This window comes from Microcaecilia unicolor, chromosome 9 (genome assembly GCF_901765095.1).
Source record: "Microcaecilia unicolor chromosome 9, aMicUni1.1, whole genome shotgun sequence".
Lineage (NCBI taxonomy): Eukaryota > Metazoa > Chordata > Amphibia > Gymnophiona > Siphonopidae > Microcaecilia > Microcaecilia unicolor.
In genome coordinates this window covers 104,989,168-105,007,169 of record NC_044039.1, presented here as the reverse complement: position 1 = coordinate 105,007,169, position 18,002 = coordinate 104,989,168, and the positions used below count along the sequence as shown (strand labels likewise).

Genomic DNA, 18,002 nt, shown 5'->3' with positions numbered 1-18,002 from the left:
ACCAAAGCCCAGGTAGGCTTCGTGAGGGGGCGGCAATCTGTTCTTAATGTCCAGAAAATACTCATAGCATTGGTGCGCTGCTAAGCAAATAAAATTCCAGCCTTAGTAGCCAGTCTAGACACTGAAAAGGCATTTGATAAGGTATGCTGGCCCTACCTTTTGAAGTTTTGACCATGTTTGTGTTCCAAGGCTGGTTCCTTCATGCAATACAGACCCTCTATACTGATCCTCAAGCACACCTCATAGTAAACGGGATATACTCCCCGATCTTTTCTGTACGGGGATGAAACAGAGTTGCCCCCTGTCACCTTTGTTTATTCTTTCATTAGAACCCCTTCTCAGAACGCTTAATAAGGATCAAAATGTAGCTGGTGTTCAATACAGGACACACAAATTAAGGGTCTAGCTTTTGCAGATGATCTACTGGTTGTACTGTCTAACCCCCTGGGCTCTCTCAGAGCACTTATGAAACTAATTATCAAATACAGACTGTTCTCGGGGTTCTCATTAAATTTCTAAAAGTCCAGAGCTCTACTGGTTATTGGGGGTATTCGAGAGGCCTGGGTGGGGCCCTTTCCACTAACATGGGAGGAGGTGCAGTTAAAATACCTCAGGATCCACCTTCCTTCGGACCTCTCTACCTTATACACCAGCAATATAAACCCCCTAATGGGAGAGACTCACATTAAACTAGGGATGTGAGGGCCATATCCATTATCCCAATGAGGTAGAATCCGCCTTTACAACGTATTAATGGCCTCCAAGTGGTTGTATCTGTTTCAAATGGCGCCCTTGTTTCTGCGGAGATATGATGAGAGAAAGCTGAGGTGGACTCTGCAGCACTATATATGGCAAGGTAAGAAATCAAGGCTGCCTCTTAGGATGTTACAGATTCTCATCCGCCATGGAGGCAAGGGCCTCCTAAGTATAAAGAATTTCTCAACGAGTCAGATCAGACATATCAATGATTGGTGTAGAAATACTAGCATTTTTCCCTCTGCTGGCCTTGAGACACACAGCTGGTCACAGGGATTCACATTAGCAGTATACTTCATGGACTGTCCACTTTGCCAAAGGGCATCTACAAGAGGCACCAGATACAGAGCAGCAAGAGAATCATGGGAGTGGATTTGCCGTCACTTTTCATTTGCAGCCGACACCATACTTAACCTTTTGTGGGAATCCTGACTTCCCTGCAGGATTCGGTGCAAGCATTTTCACACATTGGCAACAGACTGGTCTCCACTACTTACTTCAATTCGTCAACCCATAAGGGAAACCAAAATTCTTTCCTAGGATTCAGTGAGAATTTCATATCCCGCCCTCAGACTATTTTGCATATTTCCAGGCATTTCATTATATTCTCTTGGACTGGACAGCACTCACAGAAGGACGTCCAAGAGATACTATCGGAGACATTTACCCTAGGATCATAGTCCCACTGCGATTCCATCACAGGGTGCACCTAGACACTACTCCAGATGTTGCCTGTGCCACCATAGCTCAACAGTGGACTCTGGAGCTGGCGCATTTGATTATGGGAGCCCACTTTCAGGATTTCATTCTACATTGTTCGCCTATTCAGACTGTGTGTTGCACAATGGATTTCGACTTCACAGGAGAAAGTCCTAAATGCAAAGCCCCTGCTGCAGACCTTGGCCACATGTTCTGGTTGTGCCCGATTTATAAAGGATTTCTGGCTCTGTCTTCTCAAATACTTCATCAACTTGTGGGCATTGTCAGTGGCGAGCACCCCTTTATTGCTGTTTGGAGCATATACGCTAGGAACTCCCATGAGCCGAGCGAGCAACTGGTTCTTGAGGCGACTGGTGTTATTTGGCATCAAATCCATACTACAGACCTGGTGTTCAGAAAATGGGCCTACTTTTGAGCAGTGGTGCCTTTTAGTGATTCAGAACATGCGAATGGAGCGCCTCCAAATCCAGGATATTTCAAAATGTCCAGGTCTGCAATTCCAGGCCACACGGTCACTTTTTTGGGACACATAACCCCTGCAAAGAGAAGTCACTTAATTTGTAATTTGGAGGGGTTCTTTCTCACTTACTTATCCCCGGTGCAAGGTTGATTTGAAGTAGGGGGAGGGTTGGGGAGGGGAGTGTTCGTACAGTTGAGATACGCTGTTCAACTGCATAGACTTTGTATATGCAACATTGCTAATAAAAAGAATCAAACATAATCTTAATGCATTGCTTCCATTTCAATTTATCACAGTCAGGGATAGAGCCTAGCCAAATCCTTTCTAACTTTCTACATTCTATTTTTTTAACATTTAATTTAGAAGTAACTCAAGGCAAAATCTTCTGTCAGCTTTTTTATTTAGCTTATATTCATATACAAAAACAAAACAATAATTAAACAATAATTAAATATTCCCTCCCTCCCTCCCCCCCCAACCTTCCAGGATATAACTTCAAAAGTCTGAGATTCTATTATGTTGCACATTAACAGGTTAACAAAAAAAAAAACAATTCTTAACTGCAACTTCCTTATATTTCCAAACAATACATACAATATTCCACCATGCACACATTGATAACCCAGTATTGTCTTTCCATTCAGAAAAAATAAACTGAATAGCTACCCCATCTTCACATCAAACAACGTAGCTTTATCTTTATAAAAAAAAAAGGTCAGGCAAAGCAGCTGATCTGAAAATAACAATTTTATAATTAAGTTCAACCTGAATGCTTACCACAGAAGTAATCCTCTTCCAAACTGGATCCCAACATTGCCTTAAATTCAGACACTCATACAACATATGCAGATGAGTGCCCACAGCTTTCTTACAAGACCAGTAAAAACTAGCTCCGTGGTCAGACAACTTCAACACTTTCCAAAAAATCCAAAGCACTCTATGTGCTAATTAATACAAAGATTATTTATTTATTTATTTTTTTATTTTATTGCATTTGTATCCCACATTTTCCCACCTTTTTGCAGGCTTAATGTGGCTTACATAAAGCCATAATGGCGATTGCTATTTACGGAATGAGAAATACAAGGTATTATAACATTTAAAGTACAAAATGTATTAAAATAAATTAAGGTAAGTAGACAAACAGTTCATTACAGGCGTAAGAGATAAGGGGGTAATGCATAATATTCATTGGTGACAAAGTAATTGAAGTAAACAAGTATAAAAAGTTCAATGGTACACAATTGAAGCTGACAAAGAAGGCCTGTAAACTCAAACTCAGAAATGTTCCCACACCAAATTATTAAAACACTTCCTTAAATCATTCTCCCAAACGTTTTCCAATGCAGAGCACATAGTCACATCTTTAAATATGACTTTCCTATGTACTGCAGATGTCTTCCCTGGTAGCTTCATAATCTCTAAACATAAATCCTTCAACCTTGAATCTTTAACCAACACCCATCCAAGTGCTCCTGAACCATGGAGACATGCTTAACATGCGGCCTTTGTTAATAATGCTTTGACTCTAATTTTTATTCCTCTCTAAGCTCCTCAAAAGTTTTAGATCCCTCCCCCCTCCTCAAAAGTTGGTGACCATACCATGTACCACTGCTCTGCCAATCAGGCCAACTCACTTTTTTAGGTCAACCTTCAACGAAACAAAGGATTCATTTTGAGCCAGACTTAACATCTGACTCTTTTTTTTTTTTTCATACTCTCATTCCCCATAACAACCCCCAGCCTGGTTAACCTAATCCCTTTTCATTCATCCTATTATTACAGTATACTTGGCCTAATACCTGATAGTTCAATTTTTGCTTAATCAAGCTCTTTCTTTATATCCTTCATAAACTTGTTGTTGAATTCAGTACTATCATAACTTATATTAACTATGTCTACTCCAAGATGTTTAAAGTGTTAAATGATATATAAATCTATTACTTTTCCTAATACGTATCATTCTTTAATTTTGTCATGTAAGCCACATTGAACCTGAGTTTTACTTGGGATAATGTGGTATAGAAACGTCATAAATAAATAAATAGCATCACCAGTGCATGCAGTTACCAATATCCTAGCGCTTGAACCCATCATTTCAGAACTGTTTGCATCGCCTGCTGGCCCTACCAAAACTAAACTAAAAATCTCATCTTGCTTCCCAACTCACAGTCCCATAATACTGTCACCAGGACAGTCAAATATGTGTACTTATCAATTGATCTGAAGAAAGTATAATATTCCCTGTACTATCACAGTTTTAGTAGGCAAGTCAGAGGGAATAAACAACACAAACAGTTGTGAGATAAGAGTGTATCAGACCACAGATGGAACAACCAGTCAGGCGTAGAGATCAAAGAAGGCAATGTTTTATTATAGACCAGGCACGTCCTGTGTTCAGCTGTTGCCTGCATCAAGGGTCAATGAGAAGTAAAACATCAGTCTGGGGAATCCTTCACATCAGTAGCAATACAGGAAAACATTCAGAAGACAGCTTGTTAGGAAGCAATGGCGGTTGCCGGCCATCTGCAACCTGACACACTCTCACAGTTTTAGCCATCTTTAGTTGCTGTCAGAATTTGAGGTCCAAATAAATTCAACATCTTTTTTTTTTCCACTTTGTTTTTAGGTCATGACTGCTCCATTAGATTGTGGAACTTGGACAGCAAGACATGTGTACAGGAAATAACAGCTCACAGGAAGAAGCTGGATGAATCCATTTATGATGTAGCTTTTCACCCTTCCAAAGCATATATTGCCAGTGCAGGAGCTGATGCTCTTGCCAAAGTATTTGTGTGACATAAAGTGAACCTGTCATAAACAATAGATGTATTGGACAAAGCATCAGAGAGAGGGAATGTGTCACTGCCATCAGTAACAAGGTTGCCAACCTAAGACACTACATCTATCTTGTTGAAGATTGCATGGTGGGGGCAGGTAGTAACTGGTGTGAAGCTACCATGCCCTTCAATGTGGCCTCATTAATTTAAACTAACTAATACTGTACTTGACCGGGAGAGACAGAATAAGGAAACCAGTATTTGTAGCTTTGACTGGGTATGAACCGAGCATATGTCTGTTCCTTGGATGTCTAAGCAACCATGGAGTCTGATCTTACAAGAACACTTACTTTTTTTTTTTTTTTTTTTAATTTTCACTTTGGACTCCGTGCTGCCTTAGTGTTAGGAATGTGGTGCTCTTGAAGAGGGAAGGGAACTGAGCTCCAAGAGTAACTTTCTTTTCGTTTGGTGACCTATTTATCTGTTGATTTAACCACAGATTCTTCTTTTAAACTCTTTATTTTGCTTTAAGGAACAAGGAAAGTTAACTTTAAAATATTTTAGCATTAGTTGCACAGAAAAGGGTTTGGATAAAAATCTAGTTTTTATAAGTCTTTTTATATATTTAGCCTGTCATAACAGTGCTCAAGATTGCATTGAAAATGTTTTATCTGCATTAAAGAACCCTAGCATTGCATAGAGATCTCATATGAGCTGCTGCTGTGTAACTACTTTCTTTTGGCTTAGAATAGTTCAACTTAGTCCTCTTGTAAAGGATGTTGAATCATTATTACCTCTCTTTAATTGTCAGTAACAGAATAATGGAAATGTGTCCATATGCAAAAATGCAATACGTCAGGCCTAACATTTTCTTCCCTCCATCAAACCCTTTAAAAATATGAACCGCAGCATCCTATCACTATGTGATATTTTGTACATCTTCAACTGTATTTACAAGTTTTATTTATCAAGAATTACCCATCTTCCTAATGGCCTATTGTTATTTATTACTTTGGGGGGTTTTGTTAGTCTTTATATCTTTTTATGTCAGTTTTAGGGCTTTGTCCGTCTACTGTGACAGTCTAAGAACAGTTTAAAAACAGACTTCAGAATACAGCTTGTAGTTATTTTATTTTAAACTGCAAAACTAATTTGTTGTGTCTGTAATTAATTTGACTCTGGGGCTAAAAACAAAATAAGGATTATTTAAAAACATCTGGCGTGAAAGTGTTCTTATTTGAGGTTAAAATAGTATACAAAGCATACATGAACTGGGATTCAGAACTCTGTCTTTTGATCTAGGTATTCCCTGCTTTATTCATTTTTTTTTTCTAAATATGCTTCATTTTATGGTGTAATTAAAGACTTTGTGTAGCGCATGACTAAAGACAAAGTATTTTTTCTAGTCTTCCACAAAACTTTTCTGATCAGTGTGCGAGTTTTGATGAGCTTTGTAATACTGTTTTGGTTTACAAACTATGAATTGAAAATTTTTAAGACTGTATCATATAGCAAAAGTCTAGTTGTTGAAAAATACTGTATATAAAATGCATATAATAAATATTAAATGGCATATATATACATGCACACACACATATTTATAATAGCTTTAAGTGTCATTGTTTTCATTGTATATAGTTCTGCACCTTTTTCCAACAATGGAGAATGGCTTTTTTTTAACTACTGCTCTGTTCAGGCACAAAATAATGTTCACGCAGCAAAAAAGACCCCTGTTCAAGGTAACCCTGCTCATAAGCCACTTATATCAGGATAATAGTTCAACTAGAGGGCACTCATCGACATTGTTCAAGAATTCCAGCATGAAAGCACAGACCAAATGTATGCTGTGCATTAAAAAAGGTCAAAGGAAAATCATGTGATCTCATTCTCGAGGCCAAGCAGGTCAGTTAATACTCATGTGGGGGCTTCATCCACGTGGCCCAGTACAGAACGCTTTAACAGCATATATAACTTTGTGTCACACACTTTTTTTTGTGCCTTTTTTTATCCTGCTTCTTTTTGTTTTTCCCTTCTTTCTTTTTTCTCCCTTCCTGTAGTGTTTTAGTTAGGTTTTTCTCCACTTTTAGGTTTCCTTCATATTTTTGCACTCTTAGGCCTGAGCTTCAGTCAGAAGTTTTTCTCTGTCTTTTTCTGGTGTTTTGCCCCTTTTTGAAGTCACCATCGAGTCATTTGATTTGGCCATGGCTGTTTTTCCTTCCATGTCATCGAAGGTTCCCAGTGGCTTCAAGATCTGTGCTGTGCAATTGGACCATCTCTGGCAAAAGCACTCATTCTTGGTGTCTGGGACCAGAACATACCCCTGCCAGCTATATTCTTTCCCCAAGTATGCAGAAAAGAACTTGGCTGGCCAGAAAGAAATTTTAGAGCCCGGTCCAAATCATCTACTACAGCGTCAGCACCTATGGCTGCGAGACACATGTCTGACACTGTTGGTCTCCATGCAACCAGGACCAGGCAGCCGCAGAAGCCCCGACAGTTCAGCAGGATTCCTCTGAACCAACTCCTCAGCTTTTTCTGATGATCCTAGATGAGCGCATCTGGGCCATGCTCCATGAGCACCTGGCAGGGCTTATCCAACAGAGTGCCTCGGCATCTGGGGTGTTTTACCAGCCATGCCTTTCTTTGCTATCCCCCCCCCCCCCCCCCCCCCCCCACACACACACACACACACACACACAATGCTCTCAGCCTGCAGTGAGGACTCTGGTGCTGGGTGCGGTTCTGGTATCGATAGTCACCTGTGCTGGCACCGTCTCCACATAGATATGGTTACTCTCACTAGAGGCAGGCTTGATCTCAGCCCTCCCATGAGAAGTCTTTTGCTGACAGCAAAGAGGAGCGCTAATGGATATCTGATGAGAACCTAGGTATTTCTCAGAGGAAACGTTCTATAGTATCCCATCTGGAACTCACTGGAGGATGTGGTAAAAGTGGTTAGCATTTCCGGATTTAAAAAAGGTTTGGACAAGTTCCTGGAGGAAAGGTCCATAGTCTTATTGAGATGGACATGGGGAAGCCATTGCTTGCCCTGCGATTGGTTTCATGGAATTGGTTTCTGCCAGGTACTTGTGACCTGGATTGGCGACTGCTGGAAGTAGGATACTGAACTAGGACCATTGTTCTGACCCAGTATGGCTATTCTTATGTTTTTATGACCCCTCCCCTCCAGAGGAAAGGAGGAAGTTTCCACCTGAGAGCCTTTCCTTCCCTTCTTTTATCAGGGAAATGGCAGCTGCCATTCCAATTTGGTTGGAGACAGAGGACAAGCTCAGGGTGAGATGTTCAAGGTCCTAGACTACAACTCTCGTCCTAGAGAGGCTTTGACTGTCCTGCTTCACAGGATCCTACGAGATGTTCAGGTGAAGAATAGGGAGTCCCCTCTGTCGGTCTGTGTCCTCCCCAAGCAGATAGACACCATGTTCCCCTGAGTTTAGTAGTCCACAGTTGCCTTATCATTCCCTGGTGGTGGAATCTGCACTCAAAAGAAGCAGGAGATCTAGAGACCTTCGATGCTCCAGGAGTAGCTCGAACCCTGGACTCTTTTGGGCAGAAGATGTATCAGACCTGTATACTGATCTCCCAATACAATCACACCAACTCTACATAAGCCTTTACTTGCAGAACTTGGTGCATAGTATGTCTGATTGGGGGATTCTCTCCCACCGAAGCAGGCCAGATCTCTTCGCCAGCTAGCCAAGCAGCAGAAGGCATGTCATAAGTTTTTGGCCAGGGGCACTTATGATACCTTTGATTATGGCATCCAGGATCTCTGCCCAGAGTATAGCGATGCACAGACTCTCATGGCTGTGTGTTTCTGACTTCCACCCTGCAGTCCAGCAGAGGTTGGTGGATGCCACTTGCCAGGGGGATAACCTTTCTGCACCCTCCTCATCCAGGAGGTTTTCAGGCAAAACGATGAGAGCTCCCTACTGCTCTGAGGAGGAGGTAAACTTCTTGCCAACCTCAGCAGGCACAGCCCCAGCACATTCATTCTCATCAACAACGTGCACCTAAGGCCCAGCCGGTTACCCAGTCAAAACAGGGAGGAAGTTTTTGACCAGCTCCAGCACAGCATAACTGCCGTACCAGTGACTGTTCCGGGTGACCTACCAGTGGGGGGGGGGGGGGGGAGGCTGAGTTTTTCCAAAGAAAGGTGTGGCCCCTTGTAACCTCCAACCAGTGGATTCTTCAAATTGCCCTCTGAGAGCATGTTCCTTCAGCTCTCAGCCCAGGGAAGTATTTGTAGAGGAACTCTTCGCCCTTCTAAAGGCCCACGCAGTGGACCCTGTTCCACCAGGAGAAGAAGAGAAGGAATTCTATTCCAGGTACTTCTTTGTCCCAAAGAAAACATGGGGGATGCATCCCATCCTCGACACAAGGGCCTTAACAAACTCCTGATCAAAAGTTCAGGATGGTTTCCCTGGGCACCCTTCTCCCAATGATTCAGGCACAAGATTGGCTTTGTTCTCTGGACTTAAAAGATGCCTACACTCACATCCGGATACTTCCAGGCCACAGGTAGTATCTCAGATTTTGGGTGGGAACACGTCACTTCCAGTACTGCGTCTTCCCATTTTGACCTAGTTGTAGTCGCAGCAGACTGGGAGTCCATGTGTTTCCCTACCTGGACAATTGGCTGGTGACGAGCACGTTGAAGGGCAGTGCTCAGGAGGCCATGTAGAGAACTATTCAGGTGCTGGAGCTACTAGGGTTTGTTTTAAATTACCTCGTCCCATCTGCTCCCGGTTCAGCAATTGAAATTCATTGGAGCCCTGCTAGACACACAGCAGATGAGAGCCTTTCTCCCTTTGCTGAGGGTGAACGTTCTAGTCGCACTTGCTATTCATGTTCAAGCCAGCCAGCGGGTCACAGCTTAGCAGATATTGTCCCTTGACACATCTGTTTTCCAATGCTGTTAGCCCTCAAGGAACCTAGCACATGTCATCCAAGTAACACCGGAGTTGATACAGTCCCTCCTCTGGTGGACAATTCAATCCAGTTTAACCATGGGACTTCCATTCCAAATTGCTGAGCCCCAGAAGGTGCTGACGATGGATGCATCCCGCCTGGGGTGGGGAGCTGATTTGGATGGACTTCACACCCAGGGTGCTTAATCAATGCAGGAAACAGATCTTCAGATTAACTTCCTGTAATTTTGGGTAATCTGGAACACTTGAAAGGCTTTCAGAGATCGGCTGGTCAACCAAATTGTGCTTATTCAAATGGACCATCAGGTTGCAATGTATTACACCAACAAGCAGGGAGGTACCAGATCATACCCTCTGTGTCAGGAGGCCATCGGGATGTGCAATGGGCTGTCCAGAACAGGATAGTTCTCACAGCCACTTAACCTGATGAGCAGATCCAACACCCTGGCTGTCTGAGCAGGGTCATACAACCGCACAAGTGGTCACTCAATATGAGTGTTGCCCATGACATCTTCCAGGAGTGAGGCATTCCCTCGATGGATCTTTTTGCCACTCCATTCAATCACAAAGTCCCTCAGTACTGTTCCAGGGTGAGGGCATACAACAGACTAGCATCAGATGCCTTCCTCCTCTATTGAGGGAGCAGTTTTCTGTATGTGTATCTTTCCATCCCTCTCATGGGGAAGACTTTGCTGAGATTTACGCAATACCGAGGAAACATGATTCTGATTGCTCCTTATTGGCCCAGGCAGATCTGGTTCCCTTTTCTTCTGGAGTTGTCCTCCGAAGAACCTTGAAGGTTGGAGTGTTTACAGACTCTCATCACGCAGAATGAGGCCCTCACAGCCTGGATGTTGAGAGCTTAGAATTTGCTTCCTTGGATCTTCCTGAAGGTTTTCAAGGTTTTGCTGTCTTCCAGGAAAGATTCTACTAAGAGGTGTTACTCTTGCAAATGGAGGAGGTTTTGCCATCAGGTGTGAGGGCAGGACTGTAGATCCTATTTCTTGCCTACACAGACCCTGCTTGAATACCTTCTACACCTTTCCGTGTCTGTTCTTAAGACCAACTCAGTAAGGGTTCACCTCAGTGCAATTAGTGTTTACCATCACCGTATGGAAGGTAAGCCCATCTCTGGACAGCCTCTAGTGGTTTGATTCATGAGAGGTTTGCTTTTGGCAAAGCCCTCTATCAAACCTCTGCCTTTGTCATGGAACCTTAATATCATCCTCACCCAGCTGATGGAAGCTCCTTTTGAGCCGCTGGATTCCTGTCATCTGAAGTACTTGACTTGGAAGATCTTAGTTTTGTGGTTGTTACTTCAGCTCGCAGGGTCAATGAGCTTCAGGCCTGTAGTAACATATCTACCTTGCACCAAATTTCATCATAACAGAGTAGTTCACTCTCACCCTAAGGTAGTGTTGGAGGTATATCTTAATCAGTCAATCGTCCTCCTAGCATTTTTCCCCAACCATATGCCCATCCTGGCAAGAGTGCACTGCATACCTTGGATTGCAAGCTTTTAATCTGGAGCGAACTAAAGCCCATAGACAGTCCACCCAGCTTTTTGTTTCTTTTGACCCAAACAGAATGGGGGTAGCATCTCCTTTACTTATACCCAGGCTGGGATGAGTTTAGAGGGTTATGTCAAGGCAAATAATGTCAGAGCTATAGCTGCGTCAGTAACCCACTTGAGGTCAACCTCTGTAGAGGAGATTTGCAAGGCTGCAGCGTGGTCTTCAGTACATACATTTTCATCTCTCTGTTGCCTTGAGAAACAGTCCTGCAGAATTTGTTTGGTGTCTAGGATTCAACTCCACCCCCTCCCCTCCATGCCCAGTTTTGTTTTGTTCCAGGCTATTTATTTATTTTATTTTTTAGTTACATTTGTACCCCGCGCTTTCCCACTCATGGCAGGCTCAATGCGGCTTACATGGGGCAATGGAGGGTTAAGTGACTTGCCCAGAGTCACAAGGAGCTGCCTGTGCCGGAGGTGGGAATTGAACTCAGTTCCCCAGGACCAAAGTCCACCACCCTAACCACTAGGCCACTCCTCCACATCTTCACATCTGGTTGATTGAATTACAGGCCTCAACGTTTTGAGACCCTGTTATCCTAGCTTTTCTGTTTTCAATGAGCCTGGTAGCTAGGGATTTCAAAGTTAACTGTAGCAGGTGTTCTCCGAGGACAGCAGGCAAAGTATTCACATACCCCCCCCCCCCCACCCCCTTATAGTTGCATTCTTTAGCTTTTTACAATGACTGAGGGACCCAAGCTTCTGTCAGATGTGAAGGTACCATGAGCAGTGGGACACTGCTAGAAAATTCTAGTACTCATACTCACTAGTCAGTGTCTACACTGAGCTCCATCAGATGACATCACCCAAATGTGAGCCTACGTGGCCTGCTGTCCTTGGAGATCATCTGCTACTTGGCCTGCTGTCCTCAAAGAACATCTACAGGTGAGTAACATTGCTATGTGTAACTTTTATTGCACCTTAATAACTACTTCCCTAATTCTCTAGCAGGACTCCCACTATAGGCAGTAGATATAACTCATATTTTTCTTTATAGAATATTAGAGTAAATGGCAGAAAATGTGTACATTAAGATCACTTGCACCAGTCCTATAGCTGGTATAAATGCCTAACCTTAGATGTTAGCACATACCCGTGTAAATGATAGAATTCTATAATTTGGATGTGTCCCTATTAGCTCCATCCATGCATTTCCCCTTGGCAAAATATGCATGGATGGAGCTAATAGGGACATATAATTTTTCACCAATGAGTATTCTATAAGAATTTTTTTACATGCATAAGTGGCCAGAATACTACTATTTACATGCCTTTCTTCCCATCTTGACACTAGGTTATTCCTTATAGAATTACACTAAGTAAGTTTAGTGGAATACAGTTTAGCTTTTCTGTTCATGAGAGAGTGGTACTTGGATGATTTTATATGATGATCTTAAGGTGGCCAAACAGGTAGAAAAGGCAACAGCTAGAAGGATTCTTGGGTGCATAGGGATAGGAATGGCCAGCAGGAAAAAAAAAGAGGTGGTGATGCTTCTGTATAAGTTAGATACTTTCAAAAAGATGTAAATAGTGTGGAATCGGTCCAGAGGGTGCTACTAAAATGGTCAATGATGTTTATCATAAAATATACAGGGACAGACTAAAAGATCTCAAAATGTATACTTTGGAAGAAAGGTGGGAGAGGGGAGATATAATAGAGACATATAATAACCCCATGGCATAAATACACAAGAGGTGTTGATTCTCATTCTATAAATTCAAATCTATAACCGGTCAATGTGAATTAGTCATGTATTTTAGAATTGCATAAAATAGCCTGTTAACAGGGAGGAAAACCCAACAGGGATGTTTCTTTCCTGTTAGGTTCTCCTGACTATGATTCATAACGGATACATTTTTATCGGCTAACCCACAGATGTAATGAATCCATTCCATTCAAATAATGACAAATACAAACATTTGGGGGGGGGGGGGGGTAGACAGAAAATCTCAGGACCATAAATCTATCACCCTGGTGCCTAAGTAGGGAAAGAGTAAACTTTCCTATAGACAGCTTATGTCTTAGCTAGTGCCTGTAGTGCCTGGGCAAATCAGAGATAAATAGGTGAAGGCTGAGAGAAAACAAGTCAGTCTCAGCATTTTTTTACCATTAATTGTAGAATATTTTCCTTAAGTATTCTAGACTAACATTAAACATTTATTTACCAGATTCTACAATTTCTTCCTCTTGTTCCTATGATCTCTATAAAGATCACTATGAACAGTAAAAGTAATATATTACCTACTTTCCTATTCAAACATTTAACTCATAAAAAGCATGCAATTACATCTAGATTCCATTCTGTCAAGAATTTGCCACTCCACAACAAAACCCTTCACTTACTTCGGAAAGAACTACTACTACTACTTAGCATTTCTAGAGCGCTACTAGGGTTACGCAGCACTGTACAGTTTAACAAAGAAGGACAGTCCCTGCTCAAAGGAGCTTACAATCTAAAGGACGAAATGTCAAGTTGGGGCAGTCTAGATTTCCTGAATAGAGGTCTGGTGGTTAGGTGCTGAAGGCGACATTGAAGAGGTGGGTTTTGAGCAAGGATTTGAAGATGGACAGGGAGGGGGCCTGGTGAACTCTGACTTAAATTTTCTTAAGAAAGCTGTGACTAGTTCAGGCTTGGTGTCTAGACATCTATAGCCATTCTCACATGTAGAGGTATTGAGAATTGGGGTGACGATGTTATATAATCTGTCATGCTTCTATGTTCAGTATTCCATTCCATAATCCAGAAACTTCCACCTCTGGGTGAGGTAAATGGTTGGGCTTTTACTCCCAAGTTAGCATCTGTTGAATTAGCTGTGGTCACTTCTCACATCAGTAGGTGGTATCATCTTTTCTTCACTGCACTTATGTCAGATCTCGCTTCGGCTGGACAGCACAGAGAACAAAGGGAGAGTGTCTCCCAAAGTGAGTAAAGCTAAGAAATATACATGAGTATCAAGGCAGAATGGATACATTTAGATTCCTAATAATACATCCCTTTTATAAACGCATTTCCTTTGGCTTAAATTTTACAAGTTTAGTATTAATTCTAGCATTACATACGGGACAATAATACTGAAGAAAGAAAAATTTCAATTCCTAATTCAATAATAAAATAGAAAACAAGAAAAAGTCCTTAGTTTCAAAATATATACAGCTATAAAGCTTTCTCTTCAGTCTCTCTTATAAACGTTGTTGCAGTTATAAGCAGACAATCCTGGTGACAGATGTCTGCAGCGGTCAGTCTTGGTCCTGGTATTGTAAATCATCCTTCTTTTGCACAGTTGCAGTGAAGATTTGTGCTGGCATCTTTCACAATTAGTCTTAAGTAGAAGTCATTTTTCCTCTGGAAGTTTCAACTAATATTAAATGAAAGCTCTTTGAAACCTGCAACATGGCTCAAAACAATAAATCAGTTAAACATATTGCAATGAGGGCCTCATATGTGGTTAGGCCTCAGGTCAGTTAGTGGCAGCATAGTTTCCAGCAAGCTTTATATTCTAGTTAATATCAGCACAATTCCTTAACAAAAATTGCATTAGCTCAATTATTTTATTTTCAGATCTTCATACAATCCTATTTCATAGTTATTTTCAATTCACATGAACACCCCAACTCAAATACTTCCATTTATTCACTTTACCAATATATTCCAGTCAACCTGCAGTTTCCTTTCTTTACATGCTGCTTATTAGAATAGCAGTCATCTTCTGCAGTTGTGTGACCATTCACAATATCTACTGTCAAACAGTTCACACAACTTGCACAATGGCAGGTAACAACATTACCTTTTCTCATTACAAATACATCTCTCTAACCTTCAGCTTTAATCATTTTTGACAATTCCTTCTACATAAAATCTCCTAAGAATGATTGGGAGATTTCTTCCACTGTCTTCATAATTTTATTCCATACAATTCAAAACAACTTTAAACCTTTTGTCATTGTGGCTTTCTGGGTAACTAGTTCTGCTATAAGGAAGCCTCTGCTTAAGAAAATCATTAGGCACTTTTCATTTATGGAACATCAAAGGAGAGAAAAATAAAATCACATGAGCATCCTATTTTCAACAGTGCAACGTAGTTGGTTTGGTGCTTAATTTAACCTTTTTCTCTACATAAATTCAAATTATTTTAACACCTAATACATTTTCCACTTGCCTTAAGAAAACTAATTTCTTATTACTTTTTCCTTTAGTAATTATCTTTGAAACCATGAATAAGTTAAACAACAACCTTTGTATCTTATTTTACAGTCAATCTCCTGTTATTTATTCTTATCACTAAAGCAGAAACAAAAACAATTCACAAACTGTGACCTTAAAACTACAACCTTGAACCTTTAATTTAAAATACCATTTCAATTATAGAACAACAACATTACAAGAAAAACCAACTACTGTACCATTCATCTCTTACAAAAAAAAAACTTGTAACAAATAGTACAGGTTTTCAAACAAATTAGAGTTTAATGCTGTGCCATTACACATTTCAGACATTTCTCTCTAGTTCTTACTCATGCCAAAATTACACAAGGACTGCCTGCAACTAAAAGAAGTATATCCCTTCAACATATGAATGCAAAGGAATATATACTAAAATAATAGCACATTGCATTTATCTTTTATAAGGTAAGCACACAAAAAAAAGATTATACTCTTAAGTGGACCTCAAGAATCCTGGGCAAATAGGAAACCTTCCAGCACTCCTCCTCAGTAGGGTGCTTTCCGATTCTCTTGTCCTCTTATGAGAACCAGTAAGAATGAGCTGCATCTTGCTCATCCTGGCAGATTAGACCCACAAGATTCTGTTATCTGGCTCTCAGCCAGATAAATCTAGCAAACTAGGCTCTTTGATCGGTCCTCCTTTGAACTGCTGATGCTCAAAGCAATCTCAATTAGCCAGTTTGCAAGTATATTATAAACCCAATCAATTAACAAAAATCTTGTTTCTCATATACATTGTGCTTTCCTTAAAAATCCATTATTCCAGAATAGAATTTTAACCTTATGTATAAGAACCACACAGCCATTCAATACCATGGCAATTCATTAGTATAATTCAGTTGGTAATAATTCACCCTTAAAGATTATCAATAGAAATCAAACAAAATAAAACATGGAAAAGAAAATAAGATGATACCTTTTTTATTGGACATAATACATTTCTTGATTAGCTTTCGAAGGTTGTCCTTCATCAAATCGGAAATATGCAAATGTGGTAGCAGATAGTATATATAAGAGAAACATCAAAGCATTACTTTGACAGTCTGAAATGAAAGTCAAGAGACATAGCTAAATGGGCAATAAAACACAAACAAAGATTAACAAACAAAAACAAAAAAAACTGTGGAATTCCATTATGCAAATCTAAAAGCAATTCACTGACCTTTTCTTGTAGCAATTAAGTAACTTTAGTTCTTGGAAGCATGTCTGCAAATTAGAGCAATGGCAATAAACCTTTATATATATAATAGAATAAAGGCAATCTCACCTCCAGTGCTAGCTTCCCAATGGCAAAGATAGCTTTCCCCATACATGCACACCAAAGAATTGCATATAATAGCCTGTTAACGGAGGAAAACCCAACAGGGATATTTCTCTCCTAAGATTCATAATGGATACATTTTTATAGGCTAACCGACAGATGTGATAATGAATCATTCCAATGAAAGAATAATAAATACAAATATAGGGGGGGTTAGACAGAAAAAAAGAAAATCTCAGGACCATAAATCTATCACCCTACTACTATTTAGCATTTCTATAGCGCTACAAGGCGTACGCAGCGCTGCACAAGTGGGTGCCTAAGTGGGGAAAGAGTAAACTTTCCTATAGACAGCTTATGTCTTAGCTATTGCCTGTAGTGCTTGGACAAATCAGAGGTTAATAGGTGAAGGCTGAGAAACCAAGTCAGTCTCAGCATTTTTTACCATCCAGTCTGCCCAACAAGATAAGCTCATTTTACATGGTGTGTGATACTTTAAATGTATACCTGAGTTTGATTTGTCCCTGCCTTTCTCAGGGCACAGTCCGTAAAAGTCCACTGTTCCTGTACTAAAAGTTCTGAAGCTAACATTGAAGCCCCTTAAAATTTACACTCTAGCCCATCCATATATATTCAGCCATGATCAGGGAGGAGACCATAGAAGTCCGCCCAGCATTGGTTTTACTCTCCAGTTACCGGCATCGCCACCCAATCTCTGCTAAGATTCCGTAGATCCATTCCTTATAAACCTTATAACCTAACCATCATACCTCTATTCAGGAAACCTGGACTGCCCCTACTTGACATTTCGCCCTTTAGATTGTAAGCTCCTTGGAGCAGGGACTGTCCTTTATGTCAATTTATGTTAATCTGTACAGCGCTGCGTAACCCTAGTAGCACTCTAGAAATGTTAAGTAGCAGTAGTAGTAATTTATTATTAGGATTTATTTACTGCCTTTTTGAAGGAGTTCACTCAAGGCGGTGTACAGTAAGAATAGATCAAACATGAGCAATAGGCAATTACAGCAGTAAAAATATTTGAAAACAATACAAAGTATGACATGGTATACTAGCAATGTCAACACAATACGTAATAGAACATTATAATTGGTAGTGAAGGGTAAGGCAAAGTTGTAATATACAGATGGGTAAGAAAGTAGGAAGAATTAGAAAGTAAGGTGACTGATTTGAAGAAAGTTGCACATGGAGGAGTGGATAAACATGTCCCGCTGCAGTATATGCAGCCTGAGTACACCTTGTGTGTGTGAGTGAGACTAACA

The 18,002-nt window shown here is 40.7% G+C and overlaps 1 protein-coding gene across 3 annotated transcripts in view; it reads left to right on the top strand.

Annotated features, from left to right (window-relative positions):
* The window catches only part of STRN3 (striatin 3), a 309,869-nt gene extending 303,902 nt beyond the window's left edge, over nt 1-5,967 (top strand). For all 3 annotated transcript variants that reach the window (XM_030215282.1, XM_030215281.1, XM_030215280.1), the window contains one exon: nt 4,566-5,967. In XM_030215282.1, the coding sequence (XP_030071142.1) occupies nt 4,566-4,735 (170 nt within the window). In that variant the 3' untranslated portion in view covers nt 4,736-5,967. The remainder of the gene's footprint in view (nt 1-4,565) is intronic.
* The last annotated feature ends 12,035 nt before the right edge of the window (nt 5,968-18,002 follow it).